This window comes from Molothrus ater, chromosome 19 (assembly GCF_012460135.2).
Source record: "Molothrus ater isolate BHLD 08-10-18 breed brown headed cowbird chromosome 19, BPBGC_Mater_1.1, whole genome shotgun sequence".
Classification (NCBI taxonomy): Eukaryota; Metazoa; Chordata; class Aves; order Passeriformes; family Icteridae; genus Molothrus; species Molothrus ater.
Window position 1 is genome coordinate 11,668,007 of NC_050496.2, and position 26,350 is coordinate 11,694,356.

At 62.0% G+C, this 26,350-nt stretch overlaps 3 protein-coding genes across 7 annotated transcripts in view; 2 read left to right on the forward strand and 1 right to left on the reverse strand.

Annotated features, from left to right (window-relative positions):
• Nucleotides 1-1,906, reverse strand: part of SLC39A11 (solute carrier family 39 member 11) — an 81,968-nt gene extending 80,062 nt beyond the window's left edge. The window contains exons 1-2 of the mRNA XM_036394801.2: nucleotides 1,824-1,906; nucleotides 430-543 (exon numbers count right to left, since the gene is read on the reverse strand). Of these exons, the coding sequence (XP_036250694.1) occupies nucleotides 430-537 (108 nt within the window). The 5' untranslated portion in view covers nucleotides 538-543; nucleotides 1,824-1,906. The remainder of the gene's footprint in view (nucleotides 1-429; nucleotides 544-1,823) is intronic.
• A 6,245-nt stretch (nucleotides 1,907-8,151) lies between these two features.
• On the forward strand, nucleotides 8,152-9,910 carry SSTR2 (somatostatin receptor 2). 2 transcript variants are annotated; one of them, XM_054516898.1, is made up of 2 exons: nucleotides 8,152-8,283; nucleotides 8,709-9,910. In XM_054516898.1, the coding sequence occupies exon 2, from the start codon at nucleotides 8,788-8,790 to the stop codon at nucleotides 9,895-9,897; it is 1,110 nt and encodes a 369-aa protein (XP_054372873.1). In that variant the 5' UTR covers nucleotides 8,152-8,283; nucleotides 8,709-8,787; the 3' UTR covers nucleotides 9,898-9,910. The 2 variants fall into 2 exon arrangements, with proteins under 2 accessions (XP_054372873.1, XP_036250742.1); XM_036394849.2 differs by having other exon boundaries at nucleotides 8,731-9,910.
• Nucleotides 9,911-16,653: 6,743 nt separating this feature from the next.
• On the forward strand, nucleotides 16,654-26,058 carry COG1 (component of oligomeric golgi complex 1). Of its 4 annotated transcripts, none has more exons than XR_008508719.1 (15): nucleotides 16,720-17,007; nucleotides 17,493-17,737; nucleotides 18,838-19,019; nucleotides 19,834-20,004; nucleotides 20,089-20,242; nucleotides 20,401-20,611; nucleotides 20,738-21,493; nucleotides 21,727-21,873; nucleotides 22,718-22,879; nucleotides 23,140-23,267; nucleotides 23,676-23,784; nucleotides 24,358-24,467; nucleotides 24,559-24,634; nucleotides 24,761-25,031; nucleotides 25,880-26,058. XR_008508719.1 is itself a non-coding variant. In XM_036394524.2 (15 exons), exons 1-14 carry the CDS (start codon nucleotides 16,762-16,764, stop codon nucleotides 25,009-25,011), a joined length of 2,715 nt encoding a protein of 904 aa, XP_036250417.1. In that variant the 5' UTR covers nucleotides 16,720-16,761; the 3' UTR covers nucleotides 25,012-25,031; nucleotides 25,880-26,058. The 4 variants fall into 4 exon arrangements, 3 of the variants coding, with proteins under 3 accessions (XP_036250416.2, XP_036250417.1, XP_054372837.1); XM_036394524.2 differs by having other exon boundaries at nucleotides 24,994-25,031; XM_036394523.2 differs by lacking the exon at nucleotides 24,761-25,031 and having other exon boundaries at nucleotides 16,654-17,007.
• Nucleotides 26,059-26,350: the final 292 nt, after the last annotated feature.

A 26,350-nucleotide genomic window follows, 5' to 3' on the forward strand; every position in this document is an offset into this window, starting at 1 on the left:
GGAAACGTGGCAGCAGAACCAGGTTAGAGGCAGGGGAGCTGCAGCTCCCACACAGAGCCCCAGGGGCACATTCCAGGCTCAGAAATTTGATTTCCTTCCCCTCCTGGGGATGGGAAAGGAGCTGGATTTTTCCTCTTCTTGCCCCTCAGAGCTGGGAGCAGGCAGGAAAACCCAGGCAGGAGCAGATCCTGTGGGGTGCCAGGGCTCACCTGGCCCTGGACTGGGATCCTGTGGGATCTGTGGGATCCCAGGGGCTGATCCCAAGCTCAGGATCCTGTGAGATCTATGGGATCCCAGGGGCTCAGGGGCTGATCCCAGGGGCTCAGGGGCTGCCCTAGGTTTGGGATCCTGTGGGATCTGTGGGATCCAGGGCCCAGGGGCTGATCCCAAGGTCAGGATCCCGTGGGATCTGTGGGACCCCAGGCTCACCTGCCCTCTGGAGAACACGAACACCAGCGCTGACCCAGCTGCTGTCAGGGCCCAGGTGAGCAGAGTCCCCAGCAGTGCCTGCAGCCCTGGGCCCAGCCCCGGGATCATCCTGGCCTGGGGGAGAGGAGCAGCCTTGGGAAAACAGCCAGAGACCCCCAAACCCCACCCAGACCCCCCCTGCAGCACAGGGCTCACAGCCAGCCCAACCATCCCCCCCAGGCTCCCTTTTTCCCCCTTAGGCCAGGCTCTGCAATTTAAGCTGAGCCCATCAGGACCCAGCAGATCCCACCTGGAGCAGAACCCCAGCAGGATTTGGGGTCACACCTCGCCCAGGCCCCTTTTTGTGCCCCCAGCCCGGTTTTCCTGGTGTGGAAGGTGAAAAACCTCACAGCACCTGCTCCTGGCACCTCGGGAAAGGGGAAATGGGCAACTAATCCCCGGGAATGGGCAATAAACCCCAGAAAATGGGCAATAAACCCCAGAAAATGGGCAACGAGCACTGGGAACGGGCAATGAGCACTGGGAATGGCCCAGGGAGCAGCAGTGCCACGGAAATCCAGCCAGACTGGAAATCCAGATTAATGAATTTATGATACATGCCTGCATGGATATGTTTATGTGTAAATAAATGGAATATACAGGCATTGAGAGAATTATATGTGAATATACACGAAATATACAGAGATTGACAGGTTTATATGTGAATATATCTGAAATAGACAGGCATTGGTGGATTTATATGTGAACATATATGAAATATACACACACCAGTGGCAGCTCCAAAGGCTCTCCCAGCCCCCAGCCTCATCCCAAAGGCTTTTCCCAGACCCTGCCCAGCTCAGACCCTGCAAATTTCCCGGCTCAGACCCCCCCAGGAAGATGCCCCCTTCCTACAGAGGGTCCTACAGCCCTCCCAGGAGCACCCAAACACCCCCATATCCCCCTCTCCAATGCTTTACCGGCACCCCGGGGCCCTCCAGCCGTGGGGCCGGTCCCGGGACCCCCGAACCCCCAAACCCAGAGCTCCAGCCGGTGCCAGGACCCCCAAACCCGGAGCCCCGGGTGCTCCCAGGACCACCAAACTCAGGGCCCCAGCCGGTCCCGGGACTCCCAAACCCCAAACCCGGAGCCCCCGGAACCCCGAGCCCCCAAACCCGAGCCCCCCAGGCCAACTCCAGGACCCCGCACACCGCTGAAGCCGCTGGCTCACCCCGGGACCCCCGAACCCCCCAGCCCCGCACCCCCGGACCCACCGCAGGCCCCGAACCCCCCAAAAGCGGCGCCCCCGGTGCCCCAGCCGCTACCGGGACCCCCACACACGGGGCTGCGGGGCGGTGCCAGGGCCGGGTCAGTGCCAGAGCCCCCCGTCCCCACCCGGATCCGAACCCCGGTACCTCCACCCGGGCCGGGCCGGTCCCGCCGCCGCTTCCGGGTGCGCACACGTGTCCGCGGGCTGGCCCCGCCCCCCGGGGCTCTCAGCCAATGGCAGCGCGGCGGGGGCGGGGCCCTCCCTCGGCTCTGCGGTTGGCGCGGGCGCGGCGGCCTCAAAGCGAGGCGGGCGGGCGGCGCGGGCGGGCGCGATAAGGCGGCGTTGTCGCTGTCGTGTCACTGTCACCGCTCCCTCCGCTGCAAAGAGAGGCCCGGACACAGCTCCGCCTTGGCATTGGAGTGCCCTGAGAGCCTCCTCCCTCCTTACTGCCACCCCCGCAACCAGCCTGGCTAATTAGCAATGTTAATGAGCTCGCACAGGGGCGAGCAGAGCTGGCTCCGTGGCTGTCCCTTGTCACTGTCACTCGGAGGGTACAGCCAGAGTCACCTGTCACTCGTGGCTGTCACAGAATCCCGGAATTATTGAGATTTCTGGGGTCACCGAGTGCCACCCTGTCCCCAAGGTGCCACCCCCGGCGATGGGCACTGAACCCTCCCTGGGCAGCTCCTGCGATGCTTCACAGCCTTTTCCATGCAGGAATTCGCCCTGATGCCCTGGCACCCCCAAAAGCACCATCACAGGGGGCAGAGGTGGCACTGCCACCGATTGTCCCCAGTCACAGAGCCCGGTGTCCCCTCCTGTGCCATGCCACACGGAGCAGGGGTGGCAGAGGGACAGAAGGACACATCCCATGAGCTGTGTGCCACAGCCCCTGGCCAGCCCCAGCTGGGAAAGGTCAGGTTTGAAAGCTCCTTGATTTAGGATTCAATCAATCTGGCCCCGTAATTGCTGCATCCCTCATCAGCTGCAGGGCCAGGTGCCAGCTGGGAGGGACATGGGGACACCCCGGGGATCTGGGGTGACACTGTGACAGTGTGCTGGCAGGGCTGGGGACAGCTGTGACCCGGCAGGGGACACAGGGACCCGGCAGGGCTGGTCCTGGGGACACAGGGACATGGCAGGGCTGGCCCTGAGGACACGGGGACATGGCAAGGCTGGTCCTGGGGACACAGGGACACGCTGCCCCAGGCTGGGGGTGGCTGGCAGCGATGGCCCTGCCTGGGGACGTGTGGGTGGCAATGGGGACAGCTGTGGTGGCTCTGTGCAGGAGCATCAGCAAAATCAACTGCCACCCCCGGAGCCCAGTGACACTTCTGTGTGCGGGGACACTTCAGTGTCACAGCCCTGCCTGTCCCCTCAGGGTCACAGCCCTGTCCCAGTGTCACAGCCCTGTCCCCTCAGTGTCACAGCCCTGTCCCAGTGTCACATCCCTGCCTCTCCAGCAGGGAAGGAACAGGCCCAGAGCCCCTAAAATGCACATTAAACACCCAAAGGGGACAAATCTGCTGCCTTGTCCCATCGGGGTGACCGAGACCCCACACGGGGCAGCTCCAGGGAGCTCTGGGGCACCCAAATCCTTTGGGATTCTGTGTCATGAACTGTTTGGGGCAGAGAGGCACATCCTGCAGGGCTGGCAGCAGGCACTGCTGGCTGGGGGATGTCCCTGGGAAGGGCCAGCGTGTCCCTGCTGTGTCCCTGCTGTGTCCCTGCTGTGTCCCTGCAGTGTCCCTGCAGTGTCCCCTCCGTGCAGCCTGGGCTCAGGGCCGGGCTCTTGCCCAACCCAAATCCATCTGTGTCAGCCTGGAGCCAGCCGGGATGGCCAGACAGGCACTGAGGACACGGGGCTGTCCCCAAGGACGGCACAGGCGGGGTCACGGTCCCGTCCCAGGGCACACAGGGACGCTGCCATCCTCCTCCTCCTCATCCTCCTCCTCCTGCGGCCGGGAGGGACGCGAGGGTGCCCATGCCGGGCCGGGGGCTGTCACCAGCGGTGACATTGCCAGCTGGAACAAAGCCCGGCTGCCACCGCCAGCCTGTCCAGCCCCGGTTCAGTGCCAGGACCGTCACAGAGCCGGGATCTGCGGCCAAAGGCGGCCAAAGGCTCCTCGGTGTCAGCGCTCGGGGCTCCGGCCGAGCCCTGCCCGGCCCCTCCGAGATTAATGAACCAATCAGGGAGGCAATTAACGGCGGGAGAGGAGGGCAGGGAGGAAGGAACCGGCTGTGGGGAGGGCAGGAGCTGGGCTGGGGTGGGGTGGGGACACCCCCGGGGTACAGACGGGGGTGTGGACACTGCCCTGGATCTGGGGTATGAATGCTGCCCTGGATCTGGGCTGTGGATCCTGTGGGATCTGGGTGCTGTCCTGGATCCAGGGGGGTGTGGATGCTGCCCTGGATCTGGGGTATGAATGCTGCCCTGGATCTGGGCTGTGGATGCTGCCCTGGATCCAGGGGGGTGTGGATGCTGCCCCTGATCCCGGCAGGTTCTGATGCTGTCCCTGATCCCGAGAGGTTCTGATGCTGTCCCTGACCTCGGCAGGTTCTGGATCCTGTCCCTGATCCCGGCAGGTTCTGGATCCCGTCCCGGATCCCGGCAGGTTCTGGATCCTGTCCCTGATCCCGAGAGGTTCTGATGCTGTCCCTGATCCCGGCAGGTTCTGGATCCTGTCCCTGATCCCGAGAGGTTCTGATGCTGTCCCTGATCCCGGCAGGTTCTGATGCTTTCCTGATCCCGGCAGGTTCTGGATCCCGTCCCGGATCCCGGCAGGTTCTGGATCCCGTCCCGGATCCCGGCAGCCCCGGACGCCGCCCCGGGCTCAGGTGGCGGCGCCAGCGCCTCTCCCCCGCCATCCATCAGCGCTGCAGACGCTCCCGATTAGATCTGGCAGGCACCAGCCGGGTCCTGCCGCGCCTCGGGGCGCGGGGACGCTGCCCAGGCTGTTTGTCCGGATAATGAACAGAGAGAGGAGCCTCCCCCCAGCCCGGGCATCCCTGAAACGCGGCCAGGCCGCCTCCAGGCACGAATCAGCAGAGCCGCAGAAGCACCCGGGGCTGCTGGGCTGGAGCTGGGAAGGGAAAAGGCAGGGAAAGGGCAGTGCCAGCCCGAGTGCCACCCCAGGACAGAACAGCGCGGTCATCCCCGCCTGTGCTGGCCTTGTCCCCACGGCCACAGGGACAGCGGGGTCCCTCTGAGGGGGTTGGGGTGTCACAGAGCTGCTCAGGGCTGGCTCTCCCAAGAGAGACCATCATCATCATCATCATCATCATCATCATCATCATCATCATCATCAAGAAATTCACAGGGATCCTCGGGCTGGCTGCATAGCAAATCCTTCTCTTCTTGGGGGACAGCAGCTGCACCCCATCCCATCCCAGTGCATCCCATCCCAGTGCATCCCATCCCATCCCATCCCACCCCATCCCATCCCATCCCATCCCATCCCATCCCATCCCATCCCATCCCATCCCATCCCATCCCATCCCATCCCATCCCATCCCATCCCATCCCATCCCATCCCACCCATCCCATCCCACCCATCCCATCCCATCCCATCCCATCCCATCCCATCCCATCCCATCCCATCCCAGTGCATCCCAGTGCATCCCAGTGCATCCCAGTGCATCCCATCCCATCCCATCCCAGCCCATCCCAGACCATTCCCAGCTCCCTCCATTCCAGCCCATCCCATCCCGGATCCAGGAGAAAGGCCAGCTCACCCTACCCCTCCATTGGCATCCCAGCCCAGCTCCTTACAACACTCATTTCCAGGACAGGGGTCGAGAGCTCTGTTTTTCCACAGGGACTCTTGTGGAGCAGCTGGGAAGGGATGGCAGAAAGCTGGGAAAGGTTTTTAAAGCCTCTCTGTGGTCACGTAACCTCCGTGCCTCTCTCCCAGGGGTTATTTTGGCTGTGTGGGAAGGGGCTGAGTGTTCCTCCTCTCTCCAGCCCTGCCAGTAAATCGCTTTTCAGCGCTGGGGATGCTTCCCAGGCAAAAGGACAAAGAGGAGTTTATCTGCCAGCACCAAACCAGCTGCTGGTACCGCGTCCCTCCAAAGCAGGGACCACCCAGGGACGTGGAGCACACTCTGCACCGGGCTCTAATTCAGCCCCAAAACCAGGCAGAGTGAAAAAACAAATCCCTTCAAAAGGCTCAGCGATGGTTTCCTGACTCAGGCAGCTGCTGCTGCCCTCCTCCTGCACGGAGATCAGCTCCTCAATACCCACCGGGCCACCATTTCATTAATTTTATGGGGTTTTTAATGAAGATCCGATCTGAGTTCAGCCAGGCTGAACTGGCTGGATTCCCCCAGCTCCCCGGGCCCGGCTTCCCAACGAGGTGGAAGAGAAAGAGAGGCAGGGAGGGGCTGGAGCCCTGCTGCTCCCCAGGCAGCTCCAGGAGCTGGGGGCACCCTGCGATTCCTGAGCCCCCTGGGCTCTCTGCAGCTGCGAGAGGCCCCTGCCGGCCAGGCCAGGGTGCTCTGGGTGCCTGGTGATGGCAGAGATTCGGGGAGGCAGCGCTGGGAGTGCCCCCAGGCACGGCTGCCGAGGGAAGGACATCGCTGCTGGGCACGGGAACCAGGCAGGAGAGGACAGAACAGCTCTGGAAAGGTCACAGGGCACCAAACCCCTCGGCTGGGCTCGATCCTCGGGGATCCGATCCCCTTCACCCCCCCTCCTCTCCCGCTATTACCGGGACATTAATTCCCACATCCTCTTCAGCACAAGCAGCTTTTTCCTGCCTCCTAAAGATTAATGAGGCTGATAACGACCCCGCCGGTGCTCCAGGACCTGATGTCTCTAGATCCGCCTTGGGAACGGGATGGCGAAGTGAAAACGAGGAGCTCGCGGCCGCGCTCGGCAGCCTCAGCGCGGGGCTCTTTGTTCACTCCTAATTTCCTGCTCTCCATTGTCTCCTGGACAAGTGATGGGAAGAGGGGCAGGAATGGAGATAATTTAATTGCTCTCAAGATCCCAAACAAACCTCTGTTAGAGGTTATCTGCCCCAAACCTCTCGGTTTTGGTCCTCCTCCTCCAGGGAGAGGCTGTGGCAGGAGCCACCTGTGCTGCACAAGTCCCCAGAGACCCCAAGTGTTTCAGCATCACCTTCCAGCCTCGCCCAGATGGGAGGACCAGCGAGGACCTGCCTTGGCTTGGCCGTGGGGGCAAGATGCCAACTCCTGGGGCCAAGGAATTTCCAGCGTTCCAGGGAGAATTTGGGGCTCTCAGAAGCCTTTTGGGTCACCCTCCATTGGGTCACAGCACGCTGCCCTCTCCCTGGTGACTCTGCAGAAGCTGAGGCCGTGGCTGGAACCAAAATGTAGCGGGACAGTGGGGAGGCAGGGCTGGAGGCAGGGTGGGCACGGCAGGAGAGGGAATGGTGGTGGGGTGGGCAGGGCAGGGTGGGCAGCACAGGATGGGCAGCTCGGGGTGGGCAGAGCAGGGTGGGCAACACAAGGTGGGCAGAGCAGGGTGGGCAGCACAGGGAGGGCAGCACAGGGTGGGCAGCTCACGCTGGGCAGCACAGGGTGGGCAGCACAGGGAGGGCAGCACAGGGTGGGCAGCACACGCCGGGCAGCACAGGGAGGGCAGCACAGGGTGTGTAGCTCACGCTGGGCAGCCCATGGTGGGCAGCACAGGGTGGGCAGCACAGGGAGGGCAGCACAGGGTGGGCAGCACACGCCGGGCAGCACAGGGAGGGCAGCACAGGGAGGGCAGCACAGGGTGGGCAGCACACGCCGGGCAGCACAGGGAGGGCAGCACAGGGTGGGCAGCACAGGGTGGGCAGAGCAGGGTGGGCAGCACAGGGAGGGCAGCACAGGGTGGGCAGCACAGGGTGGGCAGCACAGGGTGGGCAGCACAGGGAGGGCAGCACAGGGTGGGCAGCACAGGGTGGGCAGCACAGGGTGTGTAGCTCACGCTGGGCAGCCCATGGTGGGCAGCACAGGGAGGGCAGCTCACGCCGGGCATCACAAGGTGGGCAGCCCAGGGTGGGCAGCACACGCCGGGCAGCCCAGGGTGGGCAGCACAGGGTGTGTAGCTCACGCCGGGCAGCACAGGGTGGGCAGAGCAGGGTGGGCAGCCCATGGTGGGCAGCACACGCCGGGCAGCACAGGGAGGGCAGCACAGGGTGTGTAGCTCACGCCGGGCAGCACACGCCGGGCAGCACAGGGTGGGCAGCACAGGGTGGGCAGCACAGGGAGGGCAGCACAGGGTGTGTAGCTCACGCCGGGCAGCACACGCCGGGCAGCACAGGGTGGGCAGCACACGCCGGGCAGCCCAGGGTGGGCAGCACAGGGTGGGCAGCTCACGCCGGGCAGCACAGGGTGGGCAGCCCAGGGTGGGCAGCTCGGGGCTCCTCGGGCTGTCCCCGCCCCGGCCCCGCAGAGCCGCCCCGCGCGGGGCGGGGCGCAGCCGGTGCGCTGGTCCAGCGGCGGAGCCGCGCCGGGAGCGGGTACGCGGAGCCGTGCGGAGCCGTGCGGGGCGGAACCGAGCGGAGCCCAGCGGGGCACCGGCGCTGCCGGCGCCTCCCCGGTGCTCGCCGGGCCGGGCCGAGCCGGGCCGGGCCGGGAGGCGGCGGCGGGAGCAGGTGAGCGGCGGGGCAGCACCGCCCGGTGCCCTCTGCAGCGGAGACGCGGGGCCGGGGCTGGGGGCTCCCCGCGGCGAGTTCGTCGCCCACCGGAGCCGCCCGGGCTCGTGTGCCGGTGCCGGCTGGGAGGGAAGGGGCTGCACCCGCCCAAGGGCCGGGAGAGGAGGAGGCTTTCCCTCGGTGCTCCTGGCATCAGTCGCACCCACCGGGACGCACCCGCTGGATTTGCGGAGTCCTAAAGGCTCCGGGATCGCCAGAGCCAGGAGGAGCTGCGGCGCGCTCGGGGAGGCTGCTCCAGGAGGGGACACGGCCAGATGGGTTGGGAACCCCCCCTGCAGGGAGCGTCTCTCCCGCTGAGCTTGGCAGCAGGATGGACAGATCCTCCCCAGGAATCCCTTCATTTCTATTTTCTCCCTGATTTCTAGAATCTTCTCCTCTCTCTCCCAGAGCCAGAGGGAGGATGACATCGGGGCTCCTCTGAGCCAGCAGCGCCCAGGGAGAGCCATGGAGTACGAGCTGCCCAACGCCACCGCCTTCTGGTTCTCCCCGGCCTCCCCCTTCGACAACTTCTCCCTGGAGGCGCCCACCAACACCTCCCAGAACGCCACGGGCCAGCACTTCGACCTGACCAGCAACGCCATCCTCACCTTCATCTACTTCGTGGTGTGCATCGTGGGGCTGTGCGGCAACACGCTGGTCATCTACGTCATCCTGCGCTACGCCAAGATGAAAACCATCACCAACATCTACATCCTCAACCTGGCCATTGCCGACGAGCTCTTCATGCTGGGCCTGCCCTTCCTGGCCATGCAGGTGGCCCTGGTGCACTGGCCCTTCGGCAAAGCCCTCTGCAGGATCGTCATGACCGTGGACGGCATCAACCAGTTCACCAGCATCTTCTGCCTGACGGTGATGAGCGTCGACCGCTACCTGGCCGTGGTGCATCCCATCAAATCTGCCAAGTGGAGGCGGCCCAGGACGGCCAAAATGATCAACGTGGCCGTCTGGGGCGTCTCCCTGCTGGTGATCATGCCCATCATGATTTACGCCGGGGTGCAGCACAACCACGGCAGGAGTAGCTGCACCATCATCTGGCCGGGAGAGTCGGGCGCCTGGTACACGGGGTTCATCATCTACGCCTTCATCCTGGGCTTCCTGGTGCCTCTCACCATCATCTGCCTTTGCTACCTGTTCATCATCATCAAAGTCAAGTCCTCGGGCATCAGGGTGGGCTCCTCCAAGAGGAAAAAGTCCGAGAAGAAAGTCACCAGGATGGTGTCCATCGTGGTGGCCGTCTTCATCTTCTGCTGGCTCCCCTTCTACATCTTCAACGTCTCCTCCGTGTCCGTCATGATCGTGCCCACGCCTGTCCTCAAGGGCATGTTCGACTTCGTGGTGGTGCTGAGCTACGCCAACAGCTGTGCCAACCCCATCCTCTACGCCTTCCTGTCCGACAACTTCAAGAAGAGCTTTCAGAACGTGCTGTGCCTGGTGAAGGTCAGCGGCATGGACGAGGCCGACCGCAGCGACAGCAAGCAGGACAAATCCCGCCTCAACGAGACCACGGAGACGCAGAGGACCCTGCTCAACGGCGACCTGCAGACGAGCATCTGAGTGAGGGACGGCGGGGTTTGTCCTGCCTGCGCCCCTCCCCGGCTGCGGCAGGGGGTGGCACCGGGGTCAGGGCAGCAATGCCACCTGCGGGCATGGCTGCGAACGCCCCGTGGCCTCGGGGCTCCTCTCTGCTGGGCTGGCTTTCGAGTGCTGGGAAGGATATACGGGTCAGGAGGAGCCGCCTCGCCAGCAAAACAAAGACAACTCGCGGCGACACCAAAGTGCCGCCACAAGTGGGCACAGGTACGGCCGGGGTCCCCCGTGCCACCCTCGGGGCCGGCTGGCTTTGGGGCTCTGCCCCTGGACACGGCGTGGGACCTCAGGAGGAGCCGAGGCCACAGGTGTGTGACAGCACGGGGACGCACCTGGTGGGATCGCCCGGCGAGTGTCGCCTCCCCTGTCGAGGCGACCAGGATGTTCGGGATTGCGTTTTCCCCGGTTAATCCTTGCTCTGCCGCGTGTCCTGCCGCAGCCCTCTGCCCGGAGGGGACACGCCAGCACGGAGGGGACATCCCCACGGGAAGCAGCCGTGCCCCTCTGACGCCGCCCTGCCGTGCCCCGCCGCTGCCGAGCCCTTTCCCTGGCCCTGCCGCAGATTTTCTGCTCGGATGGAGAATTTTCCCCCTTTGCCCTCCCCGGTGGCCGCTGCCCCTCCCTCGCTCCCTCCGGCCGGTCCCACGCTGCGCCGGGCACCGAGAGCGCTCCGCTCCCTGCTGGGAAAGCCTTGGAAGTGTTTGGGCGGCGGTGACACCCTGGAGAAGCCTGGAACGGGCTGCCAGCGGCTCCTGCACCCGGCTCACACCGGGGTCTGTCCGGCCTCGGCTCCGAGGATCTCGGGGCTGACACCTCCCTGCTCCTTCCAGGCAAGTCACGCCGGAGGCAGGGGCGATGGAGAGGATGGGGAGGGGCAGGGGGGGCTGGGGACTCGCTCCCCACCCTTGTCCGAGCCGAAGGGAGCGGGCGGAGCAGACAACGGGGCTGCCAGCAGCCGGGGATGCATCCCCTGGATCCTGTATGGGGCAGGGCAGCACGGATCCATCCCCTGGATCCTGCACTGGGAAGGGCAGCCCGGATCCATCCCCTGGATCCTGAACTGGGCAGGGCAGCACGGATCCATCCCCTGGATCCTGTATGGGGCAGGGCAGCACGGATCCATCCCCTGGATCCTGCACTGGGAAGGGCAGCACGGATCCATCCCCTGGATCCTGCACTGGGCAGGGCAGCACGGATCCATCCCCTGGATCCTGCACTGGGAAGGGCAGCACGGATCCATCCCCTGGATCCTGTATGGGGCAGGGCAGCACGGATCCATCCCCTGGATCCTGTATGGGGCAGGGCAGCACGGATCCATCCCCCGGATCCTGTATGGGGCAGGGCAGCACGGATCCATCCCCTGGATCCTGTATGGGGCAGGGCAGCACGGATCCATCCCCTGGATCCTGCGCTGTGTGAGGGGCGGCGGGGCTGGCCCCACACCCGCTCCATTTGCCTTCCCAAGACTGTCCCGAAGCTTTCAGCTCTGTCCCTGTCCTGTTCCTGGCTGCCCTCCCAGCCCCAAAGCCGGGCTCTGACCCCTCCCCAAGCCCCTCCTTGTCCAGCGCGGCGGGAGCTGCAGGGAAAGCCCAGGGGAGAGGGAGAAGCGGCGGCTTCCTGGCGGAGCAGCAGCGCGGGGCTGTGCCAGAGGCCGGATCCGTTCGCAGGCCCCTGCTGCACAGCCGAGCCGTGGGAACGGGGGTTTGGGTGGAGAGAGCAGCCGGGGCTGGCTCGCCCTGCCCCGTGCCCCCCGCCCTGGTGCCACCATCGCCGGCAGAACGGAGCCTGCAGCCCGCAGCACAAACGGGGTGGGAGGAGAGGCTGCAGCAGCAGGGGCCACCTGCCTGCGGTGCCACTTGCTCAGCCGGGCCGTGCTCCGTCCCAAACTTCGGCTCTGGCTGGAATTTGCCCATGGCTGTGCCCAGCTTCTGCCGCAGATGCCAGCCTGGGCCACCCCATCCTGCTGTGCCACCCCTGCCAGCTCCCAAAAAGGGCTCAGTGCCAGGCTACCTGCTCCCGGCTCTGTTGGACGCTGCATTTACTGCAAGACAAAGCAGAGCCATGTGAGCAATTGTTTGCTTTTAACTCTTTCCTGCTCCTCCGAGGAACAGCGCCAGCGCTCAGGTGCCCGTGTGTGGCACCTCCCTGTCCCCTGGCTGGGCACGGAGGTGGCAGCGCGGCTGAGCCCGGGCTCGGGGCACGGCTGCAGAAATTGCAGCAGCTCCGGGGCACGGGGAGAGCTCCGGGAGGGCCGGGAGCGGGGCTGGGCTCGGTGTTATCGCCGCAGCGATGCGTCAGTGCCGCCGCCGTGGGCACTCGGAGGGGGCGGTGTGTGCGCCGAGGGCGGGCGTGCGATGGGCAGGGGGATGTGAGAGTGATGGGGAGGGGTTGTGTGAGTGATGAGGAGGGGGCTGTGTGATGGGCAGGGGCTGTGTGAGTGATGGGGAGGGGGCTCTGTGAGTGCTGGGGAGGGGGCTGTGCCATGGGGAGGGGCTGTGTGAGTGATGAGGAGGGGGCTGTGCCATGGGGAGGGGCTCTGTGAGTGATGAGGAGGGGGTTGTGTGATGGGCAGGGGGATATGTGAGTGATGACGAGGGGGATGTGTGAGTGATGGGGATGCATGATGTGGAGGGGGATGTGTGGAGCCCCCAGAACTCACCTGCAGCCAGGCCAAACCCGATTTGACCCCATCCCAGCCGTGTCCATGCAAGCCCTGCCACCAAAATCCCCACGGATGAGGGGGGGACCCCTGTTCCCAGCAGCTGCACTTCCCTCTGCACTGGTTTGTTGTGATTAACCCCGGGAAAATGCAGAAACCCTGGGAATTCCCTGCCCAGGTCAGCTCTGTCCCGGCAAAGCCCCAGGCAGTGACGCTTTGGGTGCTCAGAGTGGGATCTGAAATGTGTCCCTGCTTTGCTGAGATGGGGATCAGGGGCTGCAGGTGAGGGCTGAGGGGCATGGGGCACTGCCACCACCATCCCAAAGGCCACCGAGGCAGGATGCAGCGGGGCAGGGGCACCAGGGCTCTCCTTGGCCACCTTTCCACAGCTCACCGAGGAAAAAAGGGCAGGAAAGCAAAATGTGCCGAGAGGGAGCTGCAGCCACGGCCCAGCAGTGCTGTAAAAGCAGCAAAATAAAACCTTCTGCTGTTCATTGCTGACTAATAAACATCAGCCCCGCTGCTGCTGCTGCTGCTGCTGCTGCTGCCAGTAATGAAGTTTTTCTTCCCAGCCACTTGATTTTAGTGGGAACTTGACCTCAGATTGGATCTGCTCTGCTCAGGCTGCTGCTGGTGGGATGAGGAATCTCTGCTGGTGACTGCAGAGCCAAGAGACTGAGCCTGCAAGTGCTCCACACACAGAGCAGCCCTGGGCAGCAGGGAGTGGTGGCAGCTCCTGCCTGGAGAGGCAGGGAGGGCGTTTTCCCAAATCCCAGGGGTCGGGAAGCACGGATTGGGGTGTGCCACAAGCTCCCTGGGCTGCCTGGAGTTGGCTCACTCCAGCACCAGCCTGACATTCCCAGCGAGGCCTCCCCAAAGCCTGGGAGAACCAATTCCCCTTTTCCTCAGGGTGCCACAAGCTCCCTGGAGCAGCCTGGAGCAGGGGCTGGGTCACTCCTGAACCAATTCCCCTTTTCCTCAGTGTGCCACAAGCTCCCTGGGCTGCTTGGAGCAGGGGCCTGGGTCACTCCTGAACCAATTCCCCTTTTCCTCAGTGTGCCACAAGCTCCCTGGAGGAGCCTGGAGCAGGGGCTGGGTCACTCCTGAACCAATTCCCCCTTTCCTCAGGGTGCCACAAGCTCCCTGGAGGAGCCTGGAGCAGGGGCCTGGGTCACTCCTGAACCAATTCCCCTTTTCCTCAGGGTGCCACAAGCTCCCTGGAGCAGCCTGGAGCAGGGACTGGGTCACTCCTGAAGCTTTCCAGTCCCAGCGAGGCCTCCCCAAAGCCTGTGGGAACCAATTCCCTTTTCTTCCTCACCACTGCTTCCCCAGAGAGGCTGAGGGGTGGCCCCACAGCTGCCCAGTCCCACGGATGCACCTGCATGGGGACATCCCTGCTGTCCCCTCCCTCGCGCCCGTGTCCCCTCGGACCCAGCCTGTGCTCCAGAGCCAAATCCTGCTCAGGTGGGCAGGAGGGGCTGGGGCTGGACCCGGAGCCTTCCCAGAGCATCTCTGCAGCTCCTTGTGTTGGCTCCACATTGCCTTGGACTGAAATCATCTCCTGACCTGCACTGCTGCGTGTCTGTGTGTCTGCCACGATGGGAAGAGCTTTGTCTCTGTGGGACACTGAGAGCTCCAGAACTGCCCAGCTCCCCATCCCAGGCAAGGAGAGCTCCCAGACTCCGATCCAGCCTCAGAACTGATCCCAAACTGCTCAGGGAGAGCCTCCATCCCCTCCCTGCTGCTGCTCCCAGGGGGAATCACCAGCAAAGGACACAGCAGAGCCCAGAGCTGCCTTCCTGCTGCTGCTGCCCAGCCCAGGGCAGCCCTGCCCTTCCCTGCCAGCCTCTGACACCCAGCCTGAGGGATTCCAGCTCCACTCCCTGCCTGCTGCAGGGCCTGGACTGCGAAAAGCCAGGAGAGGAGAGCCAGCCTGGAGGATCCTCCTCTTGTACAAACATTTCGTATTTCTAAAAATCGAAACTTAAAATTCCAACACTCCTCCGCCTCTGTCCTGACCAGGAGATGCTGAGGGATGCAAAACCCGGCCACTCCCTCTATCCATCCCTCCATCCATGGATTCCATCCATCCCTCCATGGATTCCATCCCTCTATCCATGGATTCCATCCATCCCTCCATGGATTCCATCCCTCCACCCCACCCCACACCATGTCTGATTGTAAATACATGTAAATTGTATATTCTGGGTGTGCCCGGGGGGGGTTTTCTCTTCACTCACACAGCCCCACAGGGCAGCCTTGGCTCCCTCCCCATGTGCCAGGGGGTTGGTGGCACCAGGAGGTACCACGGAGGCTGCTGCCACTCTGCCAGGTGACTTTTGCAGGGCAAGGGGGGTGAAGGGAGGTCTCTGTTCCCTGCAGGGCCCCCAGCAGCCCTGTCCATCCCCTGTGTCCGTGTCCTGTCAGTGGCTCTGTGGTGACCAGGCCGTGCCCAGGCCGTGTCCCTGCTCCCAGCCCCGTTTTCCTCCCTGGCAATCATTCCTCAGTGCTCCAGTGTGGGACTGAGCCTCCCTGCAGCAAAGGTTCCTGACTGCCACAGGGAGGGAAATAAAAGATTTTCCTACAGTTTCTGGTTGTTTGCGTGTGTTGGAGCAGTGGGATATGAGCCAGGCTCGGGCATCTCCCTGCAAGGGCATCCCAGAATTGTTCAGGCTGGAAAACCCCTCAAAGATCTGAGTCCAACCTTGGCACTGCCCAGGCCACCACTGCCTCTGTCCCCAGGTGTGACACATCCACACAGCTTTAAATCCCTTAATTCAGGGATGGGGACTGTCCTCAAGTGCCACATCCACACAGCTTTAAATCCCTTAATCCAGCAATGGGGAATCCCCAATTTCCCTGTCCCCAAGTGCCACATCCACACAGCTTTAATCCCTTAATCCAGCAATGGGGAATCCCCAATTTCCCTGTCCCCAAGTGCCACATCCACACAGCTTTAAATCCCTTAATCCAGCAATAGGGAATCCCCAATTTCCCTGTCCCCAAGTGCCACATCCACACAGCTTTAAATCCCTTAATTCAGGGATGGGGACTCCCCCCACTGCCCTTTCCATGCAGAAATTCCTCCTGATGTCCATCCTGCCCCTGTCCTGGCACAGTTTGAGGCAGTTTCCCCCTGTCCTGTCCCTGGGAGCAGAATTTATCAACTCCTCTAAACAAAAAGTTCAGCTCTGAGCAGCTGTGCAGCCCAGCAGCACCAACACTGCCCACGCAAATAAACCAAACCACTCCAAAACACCTGGGATTCTTTTTCTTCCCATCTCAATTTCCAGCACAAACAGGATTTTAATACAACATCCGAGCCCACCTGCTCTGCTTGCAGAGCATCTCCCGCAGAGCTGGATCCTGCCTGGCTCTGGATCTGCCTTTCCCTTCAGGGCTGGAAGGAACCTTAAAGCTCAATCCCATTCCACCCCATCCTGGATGGATTTTGGGGGAATATCCCGCTGCTCAGAGCGGTGTTTTTGGAAGGGAAGGATGGGCAAACACCCCCAGCCCGGTTCGAACCAAGCAACCCAAAGTGCCCTGAGGGCGAAACATCCCGGGGTGTGTGGAGGGACAGCGGCACCCGCAGGCCGCGGAGCCCGACCCGTTTCCCGGGAAACGGGGAAGAAAAAGAAAACGCGATAAAATAAATAAACAAACTATAAATAAAATAAACAAAGCGGCGTTTGCTCCCCTCTGGCCGCGTCGCTGTGGCAACGCGGCTGTGCCCGGTACAAAGATGGCGGCGGCGCTGCCATGGCAACGACACCGGGGTGCGGCTGTGCCCGGCACAAAGATGGCGGCGGCGCTGCCATGGAAACGGCACCGGGGTGCGGCTGTGCCCGGCACAAAGATGGCGGCGCTGCCGTCGGCACCCAGGCCTGGATGTGCCCGGCACAAAGATGGCAGTGCTGCCGTGGCAACACAGCCAGGTGCGGCTGTGCCCGGCATAAAGATGGCGGGGCTGCCACGGTAACGGCACCCGGGTGCGGCTGTGCGTGCCCGGCATAAAGATGGCGGTGCTGCCGTGGCAACACTCCCGCGTGCCCGGCACAAAGATGGCGGCACAGCCCCGCAGTGACGCCCGGAAGCGCCGTCCCCTTCCGGTGCCCAAGATGGCGGCGGCGGCCCCGCCGGTGAGTGCTGGTGCCGGTGTCGTGGCGGCGATGGCCGAGGCCGAGGCGCTGTTCGAGGCGCACACGGCGGCCGAGCTGCGGGCGGTGGAGCGGCGGCTGCGAGCCGGCATCGAGCAGAAGCGGGAGGAGCTGCGGCAGATGGTGGGCGAGCGCTACCGCGACCTCATCGAGGCGGCCGACACCATCGCCGAGATGCGGCGGAGCGCCGAGCGCCTGCTGGGCGCCGTGAGGGGGCTGCAGCGCGGCGGCACCGCCCGGCCCGGCCCCGCCGGCACGGTGAGGGGCAGCGGGGCGGCCACGGAACCCCTCGGGGCCTCTTTCCCCCTTGGAGCCGTTCTTTTGCCCCCAGTCCATCTCCCTGCCTGGCCCCTTTCCCACCTTCCTCTCATCCTGCATCCCTTCTTCTCTCCACTCACCCCCCATTCTTGCCCCTTTTTTATCCCCCTGTCTATTCCCCCATTCCTTCTTTCCCTCTTGGACCCACTCTTTCCCCCCCCACTCCTGCCTGGGCCCTTTTTCCTGCTCTCACCCCTTTCCCACCTTCTCTTCTCCACCCATCCCCTATTCTTGCCCCTTTTTTATCCTCCTGTCCATTCCTCCATCCCCTCTTTCCCCCATGGAGCCACTCTTTTCCCCGCACTCCTGCCTGGCCCCTTCTCTCACTCTCACCCCTGTCCCACCTTCTTCTCTCCACTCATCCCATATTGTAGTCCCTCTTTATCCCCTGTCTATCCCCTCATCCCCCCGTGTTCCCTCTCCAGGTTCGCCCACCGGCTCACCAGAGTTTCTATGGGGCAGCAGCTCAGCTGAAGCTGCTGCTGGAGGTTCCCGAGCAGGTTTGGGGGGCGGTGGAGGGGGGCCGGTACCTGCCCGCGGCCCGGCTCCACCTGCTCGGGGCTCACCTGCGCCGCCAGCTGCAGCTCGACACGCCCCGAGCCCGCTCCAGCGCCGTCCTCGCCCGCTTCCCCATCCTGCTGCGGCAGGTGGCGGCTGCCAGCCACCTCAGGTGAGCCGGGCACGGGCACCGCAGGGCTGGGTGAGGAGGGGGTAAAGCCCTGGCAGAGCCTCCTTCTCAGGTTCCACAGAGATGTTCTGGCTGTCCCGTCCCTGGAAGTGTCCCAGTGCCCCGTCCTGGTGGGATGGTGGATGAGACTCAGAGCAGGCTGGTTTAGGGATTGGGAAGGGTTGGGTGAGGAGGGGGTAAAGCCCTGGCAGAGCCCCCTTCTCAGGTTCCACAGAGATGTTTTTGCTGTCCCATCCTCCCAGTGCCCCGTCCTGGAAGGCAGATGAGACTCAGAGCAGGCTGCTTTAGGGATTGGGAAGTGCTGGACGAAGAGGGGATGAGGTTCTGGCTCAGGTTACCCAGAGAAGTTTTGGCCGTCCCATCCCTGGAAATGTCCCAGTGGCCCATCCTGGTGGGATGGTGGATGAGACTTGCCTGGTTTAGGATTGGGAAGGGCTGGGTGAAGAAGGGGTGAAGCCCTGGCACAGGTTACACAGAGAAGTTTGGGGATGAGGCTCTGGCTCAGGTTACCCAGAGAAGTTTTGGCCGTCCCATCCCTGGAAATGTCCCAGTGGCCCATCCTGGTGGGATGGTGGATGAGACTTGCCTGGTTTAGGGATTGGGAAGTGCTGAATGCTGAAGTTCCCTCCCAGCCCAAACACTCCCTGTCAGTGGGACTTGCTCAGCCCAGGGAAGGCAGGACAGAAATCAGCTGCAGCAATGGGGGGAAAATAATTCTTCACCTGTGCCAGGAGGCTCTGCCTGAGGCAGCTGCACGTGGATCCCACAGGAGAGCCCCGGGCAGGTGCCAGGCTGGGAGCACAGTGCCCTGGAAAGCTGGCAGGCAGGGACAGAGGGATGTGAGGGAATCTCCCATGGCCAGCAGCACATCCCGGGGGCTCTGTCAGGTAACGGGACAGGACTGACAGGGATTTAGGGAGCTCCTTTCCAACCTGAACCATTCCATGAGCCTGGCACATAAACCATCTCGCCAGTCCTGTAACACCCAGATTCCAGTGGGAAGAGTCCCACTTTGGCAGGCAGCACACGAGCCCAGCCCTGGTGTGGCTCAGGCAGTGACTCCCAGCTGGTTCCTGTGGCAGATCCACCATCCTGCAGGAGAGCAAGGCCCTGCTGCGCTGCCCCACGGGCTCGGAGCAGGCGGTGGCAGAAGCCCTGTGTGCCATCATGCTGCTGGAGGACAGCTCCCCACGGCAGGCCCTGGCTGACTTCCTGCTGGCCAGGAAAATGGCCATCCAGCAGCTGCTCAACCAGCCCCACCACGGTCAGTGCCACGGGGGGAGCCTGCCCCGCAGCAGGGAGGGGACACTCCCAGAAACTGGGAAGATGGGAGACTCCCAGAAATTGGGAAAGATGGTGAATGGGAAGAGGGGAGATTGCCATAAATTGGGAAGATGGTGAATGGGAAGAGGGGAGATTCCTATAAATGGGAAGAGGGGAGATTGCCATAAATTGAGAAGATGGTGAGTGGGAAGATGGGAGATTCCCATAAATTGGGAAGATGGGAGATTCCCATAAATTGGGAAGATGGTGAATGGGAAGATGGGAGATTCCATAAATTGAGAAGATGGTGAATGGGAAGATGGGAGATTCCATAAATTGAGAAGATGGTGAGTGGGAAGATGGGGGACTCCCATAAATTGGGAAGATGGGGGACTCCCATAAATTGGGAAGATGGTGAATGGGAAGAGGGGAGATTCTCATAAATAGGAAGATGGGAGATTCCCATAAATTGGGAAGATGGCGAGTGGGAAGAGGGGAGATTCCCATAAATTGGGAAGATGGGAGACTCCCATAAATTGGGAAGATGGTGAATGGGAAGATGGGAGATTCCCATAAATTGGGAAGATGGCGAGTGGGAAGAGGGGAGATTCCCATAAACCTCATGGTGACAGAGACACTGCAAAACAGCACAAAAGTTACCAGTTCTCAGGGGCTTAGGCCAAGCTGAGCTGTAATGGGGAAGCAGGTGGGGCATGAGGCTGAGTCCTTTGCCCTCCAGCCTTTCCCTGGAAGGGCCCACGGTGCCACTGGCCTGTGCTGAGGGGCTGCCCTGGCTCAGAGTCACCTCTCTGCAGGCGCAGGTATCAAAGCTCAGGTGTGTTCCCTGATGGAGCTGCTCACCACCACGCTGTGCCAGGCCCACGCTCTGTTCTACACCGTGCCCGAGGGGGCGGCCCCGGAGCCAGCCCTGCCCTGTGGGTTGCTCTTCTCCACCCTGGAGAGCAGCACAGGCCAGAACCCCGCAGGTGAGGCCTGCACCTGCCCAGGTGTGCGGGCAGGAGGGTGCCCCGTGCTGGGCGCCCCGTGCTGAGCCCTGGCTGTGCTTGCAGGGAGAGGAGGGGTGCTGGAGGAGGATCTGAAGCTGAGCAGGTGGTTCAAGTACCTGCCCGAGTCCGTGGTGGAATTCCAGCCAGCCCTGCGGACCCTGGCACACCCCATCAGCCAGGAGTACCTCAGGGAGACCCTGCAGCAGTGGATCAACATGTGAGTGGGACAGGGCAATCCCAGCCTGGCTGCCTTCCTCCTCATCCCCTCACCCTCCTCATCCTTCAGCCTGATTGAAGCAGCCAGAGGCAGCACAGCACATCCAGCTGCCTGTGCCAGGCCTCACCCCCCTCACAGGGGTGAAACTTTGCCTCCAGGTGCAGTGAAGACATCAGGACAGGGGTCAGGACGCTGCTGGTGTACGTGAAGAGCATGAAGGGGCTGGCAGGGATCCGTGATGCCGTGTGGGAGCTGCTGTCCAGCGAGTCCAGCAGCCACAACTGGGAGGCCGTGTGCCGGCGCCTGCTGGGCAGGCCTGTGTCCTTTTGGGAGGAGCTGCTGCAGCAGCTCTTCCTGGACAGGCTGCAGGTGGGTGCTGTGCCCTGGGGAGCCTTGCTCTGCACCCCCAGGTGTTGTCTCACCCAGCTCACAGTGCACTGAGGCTGGGTTGTAGTGGCACATTGAAATCGGTTTTTTCTCCTGGTTCTGTTGCAGACTCTGACCAAAGAAGGCTTCGACTCCATTTCAGACAGCTCCAAGCAGCTGCTGGCTGCAGCCTTGCAGGAGCTGGAAGTGAAAGGTGGCAGCGGTGCCCTGAGCAAGCAGATGCAGCTGGAGCACAACGTGGCCCTGTTCCTGTGGTCGGAGAGCCCCGGGGACCTGCCCGGGGACGCGGCGTGGGTCAGCGTGGGGCAGCGCGGGCCCTTCGCCAGGAGCGGGCTGGCCATGAGGGCACAGGCGCTCACTCCGTGCGTGCAGAGCTTCTGCTCCACGCTGGACTCCAAGCTGAAGGCCAGGCTGGAGGATGTCCTGTCCTACCTCCCTGGGGACGACTCTGTCCCCAAGGAGCCACCGCGCTCCGCCTTCGACCGCTTCGCCGACGCCGGCACCGTGCAGGGGCTGCTCCGTGACCGCTGCATCGCCTGCGTCCAGCACCTCCTGGGCTGCGTCCAGGAGCAGCTCCAGAGTGCCCAGAGCCAGCTGGACCCCCCTGGGGATGCCAGGCTCAACGCTGTGCTCTTCATGGCCAGGCTGTGCCAGGCCCTGCCCGAGCTGTGCCCTCACCTGCAGCGCTGCGTGCTGGGCCGGGCGGGCGGCGCCGAGCCCAAGGAGCCGCGCTCTGCCAAGAAACTGGGCAAGGGCAAGGCCCAGGAAGTGTCCCCCGAGCTGGCCAAGTGGCAGGGGGTGAAGGCAGAGCTCCTGCAGCAGAGCCTGGTGGCTTATCAGCTCTGGAGCTCGGCTGTCAGCAAAGTAAGGAGCAGTTTCCCTCCTCAGAGGTGGTTTTTGGGGAGGGTTTGGTCACTGGGGCTGCCCAGAGCTCCCTGTGCTGCTGCCCGGTCACAGGGGTGGCTCCAGGGCCTTGGTGTCCATGAGGGTCACTCTGGGAGCTGCAGGGGTGCAGCAGGTCACGGGCAGGGAGGGCTGGCTGCTCTTGGCCCTGTTAGAAGTGTCCTGTGATCAGGGCTTTCATTGTCGTGCTCCAGGGTCTGGTTCAGTGCTTCACCCACACGTTGCTGCTCGACACAGCTGGCTCTGTGCTGGCCACGGCCACCAACTGGGACGAGATTGAAATCCAGGAGGAGACCGAGTCTGGGAGCAGTGTGACCTCCAAGATCCGGCTGCCTGTGCAGGTACGGGGAGCAGCCTGTGGGAGGAGCCCAGCACTGGCTCCAGAACCCCTGGCTGAGCTGCTGGGGAGGGTGTTTGGGGTCACCAGCAGGGGACAAACACTCTGTGGTGCTCTTTGAGACACTCACCTCATGAGGACAGAGGCCAGAGGAAGGAAATGGGTCATTGTTGCTGTTTGTGAGGAAGGTTGGCCCAGATCCTGTAAAACTGAGCCAGAGGAGGACTTAGTCCTGGTTTAAACACAGAGGTCCCAGGAGAGAGGTTCCATGGGAGTTGGATGCATTGAAGGACAGGGCTGCAGCAGTGGGACTGTGGAATCCTGAGGGAACTGAGGCGTGTGGCTTCCCAAGGGTGTGGTGGTGGCACAGGAAGGACCTCACAGGGACAGAGCAGGTGACGGGGAGGAGGGCCAGGCCTGGAGTGAGTTCTGTGTTTGCACAGCACGGGAGGGGCTGGACAGGGAAATGCATGAGCCTTATCCAGTGAATTCTGTTATGTGAGGGGAAAAGCAGCTGGGTGAGAATGCAGGAGGCCCAGGAGGTGAGGGAGGAACAGCCCCAGGGAGTGGGTGGGCAGAGCAGGGTCTGTGCTGACACAAGATTAACAGGGAATTCTTTTCTCACTGCACCCAGTGTCTGGTAAAATCTTCTGGGGGCTTTGGGAGCTGCTGTAACCCAAAATCTGAGGTGTCAGTAGCTCAGACCCCGTGAGATGGCCAAGCCAAGCTGTGGGGCAGAGCTTTGTGGCTGCTGTGGAAGTGGGGCACTCCCAGCAGCCAGCTGAAGGGATGTGGAGGGGAATGGAGTTTACAGAGCAGCTGCAAATAAACTCTGTTCTGCTGCCCAGCCCTCGTGGCACGTGCAGTGCCTGCTGTTCAGCCTGTGCCAGGAGGTGAACAGGGTTGGTGGGCACACCCTGCCCAAGGTGACCCTGCAGGAGCTGCTCAGGAGCTGCATGGCAGAGGTGCTGGCTGCCTATGGGAAGCTGGTGGAGCAGAAGCAGGAGAAGGTACCTGGGTGTGGGATGGGAGGGAGAAGGTGGCTGGGAATGCAGGGGCACATCCAGCTCCTGGAACAGAAAAACAGCATTACAATGCCTGTCCTGACAGCTGGAAAGGGAACACCCTTATACTCACCCTGCCTCCCCCTCAGCTGAGGCAGACACCAGATTTCACACTCTTGTTGTGCCTTGGTGTTGTTGAATGTTGGCCCTTGGGCAGCCTGCCCTGTGCCAGGGAGGAGCCCCATTCCTGCCTGTCCTGTTTGCAGAGGCCAGACAGCTTCCCCCTGACCCAGAGCAGAGCCCTGCAGTTACTCTACGACCTGAGGTACCTCAGCATCATCCTGACAGCCAAGAGTGAGGACACAAAACCCAGCAGGATCAAGCAGGACTCCGGGTATGGCACATTCTGGGGCTCACATCCTCCAGCAGGGCTTTGGGGGGCCCTGAACCAGTGCAAGCTCCAAACTCTGGCACTGCACAAACACTGAGCTCATCCTCAAACCAGAGGAGGGCTGGGGGTCTGGGGCTGGTTCCCCTCCTTGCGTCCATAGGATACCCTCAGAGGGTGCCCCTGGACAGAGCAGTTGAGTTTCCAGCCAAGAGTTAAAGCCCTTGGGGAGCACCATGGGCAGCAGTTCCTGCTGCTGGGGTTGTGTAAGAGCTGGAAAGCCTTGGGGCAGCTGCTGTTGTGCTGAGTAATTCCTGTTGTGCTCAGTCACCCCAGACAGGAAATCCCTGGCTGCTTCAGAGCTGGCATCACCAGGATGTCACCCCTGACAGGAGCTCTCTGCTCTGCCTGCAGGATTGAGAAGGTCATCGACTTCCTGGAGGGACACATCGACCCCTTTGACCTGGATGTCTTCACCCCACACCTGAACAGCAACCTGAACCGCCTGGTGCAGAGAACCTCGGTAGGGAGCAGGGCTGGAGCAGCAGGGACCCTCACAAGGCCTTCAGCAGGGCAGCTGGGCTGCTCTTGAATGCTCAGTGCCTCCAGATAAGCACTGGCACTGCCTGGAAAGGGGAAGAGTGCTCAGTGCCAGCTGAAGATAAGAGGAGCTGGCTGAGCCGGCTGCACAGCCCTGCTCTGGGGCTGCCTGAGCTTTATCTAACAGGATTCACTGGAGCCTGTGCAACACTAATTGGGTTAAGTAGTGCTGAAACAGGTCTGGGACTCAGCTGTGGGAATGATTAAACACCAGAGTTAAGAGGAGGGAGGGAGGCACTTCCTGTTCACACTCAGTGCTGATGGTGTGCCAGTGGATTTACCACGTTCTGTGGGGTCAGCTCTGCAGGAACCCCCGATCCAAACAGCTCCTGGTGCCTTCCAGCTCCTCTTCCCCAAATCCTGGTGCCTTCCAGCTCCTCTTCCCCAAATCCTGGTCCTCTTCCCCAAATCCCGGTGCCTTCCAGCTCCTCTTCCCCAAATCCTGGTGCCTTCGAGCTTCTCCTTCCCAAATCCAAGTCTCTCCTGTGCCTTGCAGGTTCTCTTTGGGCTGCTGACTGGGACAGAGAACCAGTACACGAGCAGGGGCGGCGCTCTGAGCTCGCAGGAGCTCCACAACATCCTGCCCTTAGCATCCAGCCAGATCAGGTGAGGCACCCAGCTCTTCAGGCATCCTCCTGCCTCTGGGAAGCTGCTGTGGAATTGCTGCTTCCCACCTTTCTTTCTTCCATCTCTTAAGGTTTGGACTCCTGCCACTGAGCATGTCGAGCTCACGGAAGAGCAAGTCCACTGCCAGGAGCACAGAAAGAGTCCAGGTTGGTGTTTGAACTGAGCTGTAAAAACAGGAATATTTTCCCACTATTCATTGTCCCCCTGACACTGGAGTTTATGGGCAAAGAAGAAAGTAGCCAAAAATGATTTCACCTGATTTTTATTTTCAGTAAAAGGAATCATTATGGCAGCACAGCAGGGGATGGGGTGGATTCCTGCAGGAGCCTCCAAAACCCCACCCACCCTTTGCCCCTGTGGTTTTGGGGCCACTGCTCTGTGGCAGGCAAAAACCACTGCAGAGGCAGTGAGGGCTGACATGGATGAGGGCAATGCATCAAAGCTCATGAAAGAGGGCTGCAGGAAAGGCTGCAGGACAGCAGCTAATGCTTGAACTCCTTTGCAGTGGGATGCTGCCCTGTAACCCCGAGGAGGCCTGGCCAGGTACCCCAGCTGTGTGAGGAGTGTCCTGCTGCTGCTCCCCTGGTGCTCAGCTGTAGCAGCCAATCTTTCTGTTGCTCCATTTCCCCCAGTTTAAAACATCTGCTTAGATGGAGCTCTGTGTGCTGGGTGAGAGCCAAGGAACACCTCACTGCTGTGGGAAGCAGCAATTAATGTTTCCTTTACTTATTACCAGCCCAATCTGTCCCTGGTGGTCTTGGCAACTGGGACAAGTTGTTGAGTTGACAAGAGCCAAGACCAAGAGGTCAAGGCCTGGTTTTTGACCAGTGTCATTTGAGATGATGTTCAATTTGCAACTCTGCTTCTCCAGTTCTCGCAGCCCTTAAGGACCAGACCCAGCAGAATGGGTGTTTAAAAGCCCAAAACTTCCCAGCAAAGGTATTCCTTACCTCTCACAGCTCAGCTGGATTAGAGCATAGAAGTGTGCAGTGATGTCTGGCTCGTTGTGTCAGTCCCCTCAGCTCTGTGCTGTGCTCAGCACACCCGTGTCCTGTGCTAGCCACACTTGCCAGGATCCCTGACAGATGCTTGCTCCTCCTTCAATGCTAAAACTCTTCTGGAGAGGTTAAAATCTGAAGTTCTCCAAGAACAGCTCTTGCAAGAGCACCAGCTGTGCTTCTACCACGCTGTGATCCCTTGCTCAGAGGGTTTTGCTGAGTGTTCCTCGGGGTTTTACGAGCATTGAGTGCCTGTTGCTCCCAGCAGTGCGCTGTGCGTCTGTCACTCCCCCAGCAGTGACACCGCTCTGGCTGTGTGCCCTGTGCTGCTGAGGGCACAGAGGGAGCCCCGGGGGTGCTGTGGGAGTCAGAGTCACTTTTGTGTTCCCACAGGGCCAGGCTGCAGCTGCTGTGCTGCCCAGGGAGGACGAGGCTCGGCCGGGCGCGCTGTTCCGGCAGCTCCTCACCGACGACGAGGACGCGGCGGCCCCGTCCCTCTTCAAGCTGGGCTGGCTCTCGGGCATGACCAAGTGAGGCAGCAACCAATAAAATGCTCTGGCTGTTTGTCTTCACTGAGATGTGTCTGTCTGTCTGTCCCCTCGGTGACACTTCCCATCCTCAGAGCAGGGCGTGGCACGGGAAGCAGGCACAGCTTGGATTGTCCTTGTCCCCTGGCTGCTGCAACAGAGGTGGAGCTGCTCTTTCACCTCCTATCCTCACATTGTTAAAGTCAAATTAAAGGGAAAAAAACAAAAAGCCAAAACAACCTAGACACTAACAGAAAACAAAACATTTCACAGCTGGGAAGGGGCGCTGGAGCAGGGTAAGACGCCTGTGTCCTCCAGGCACCACCACCCTGCTCTG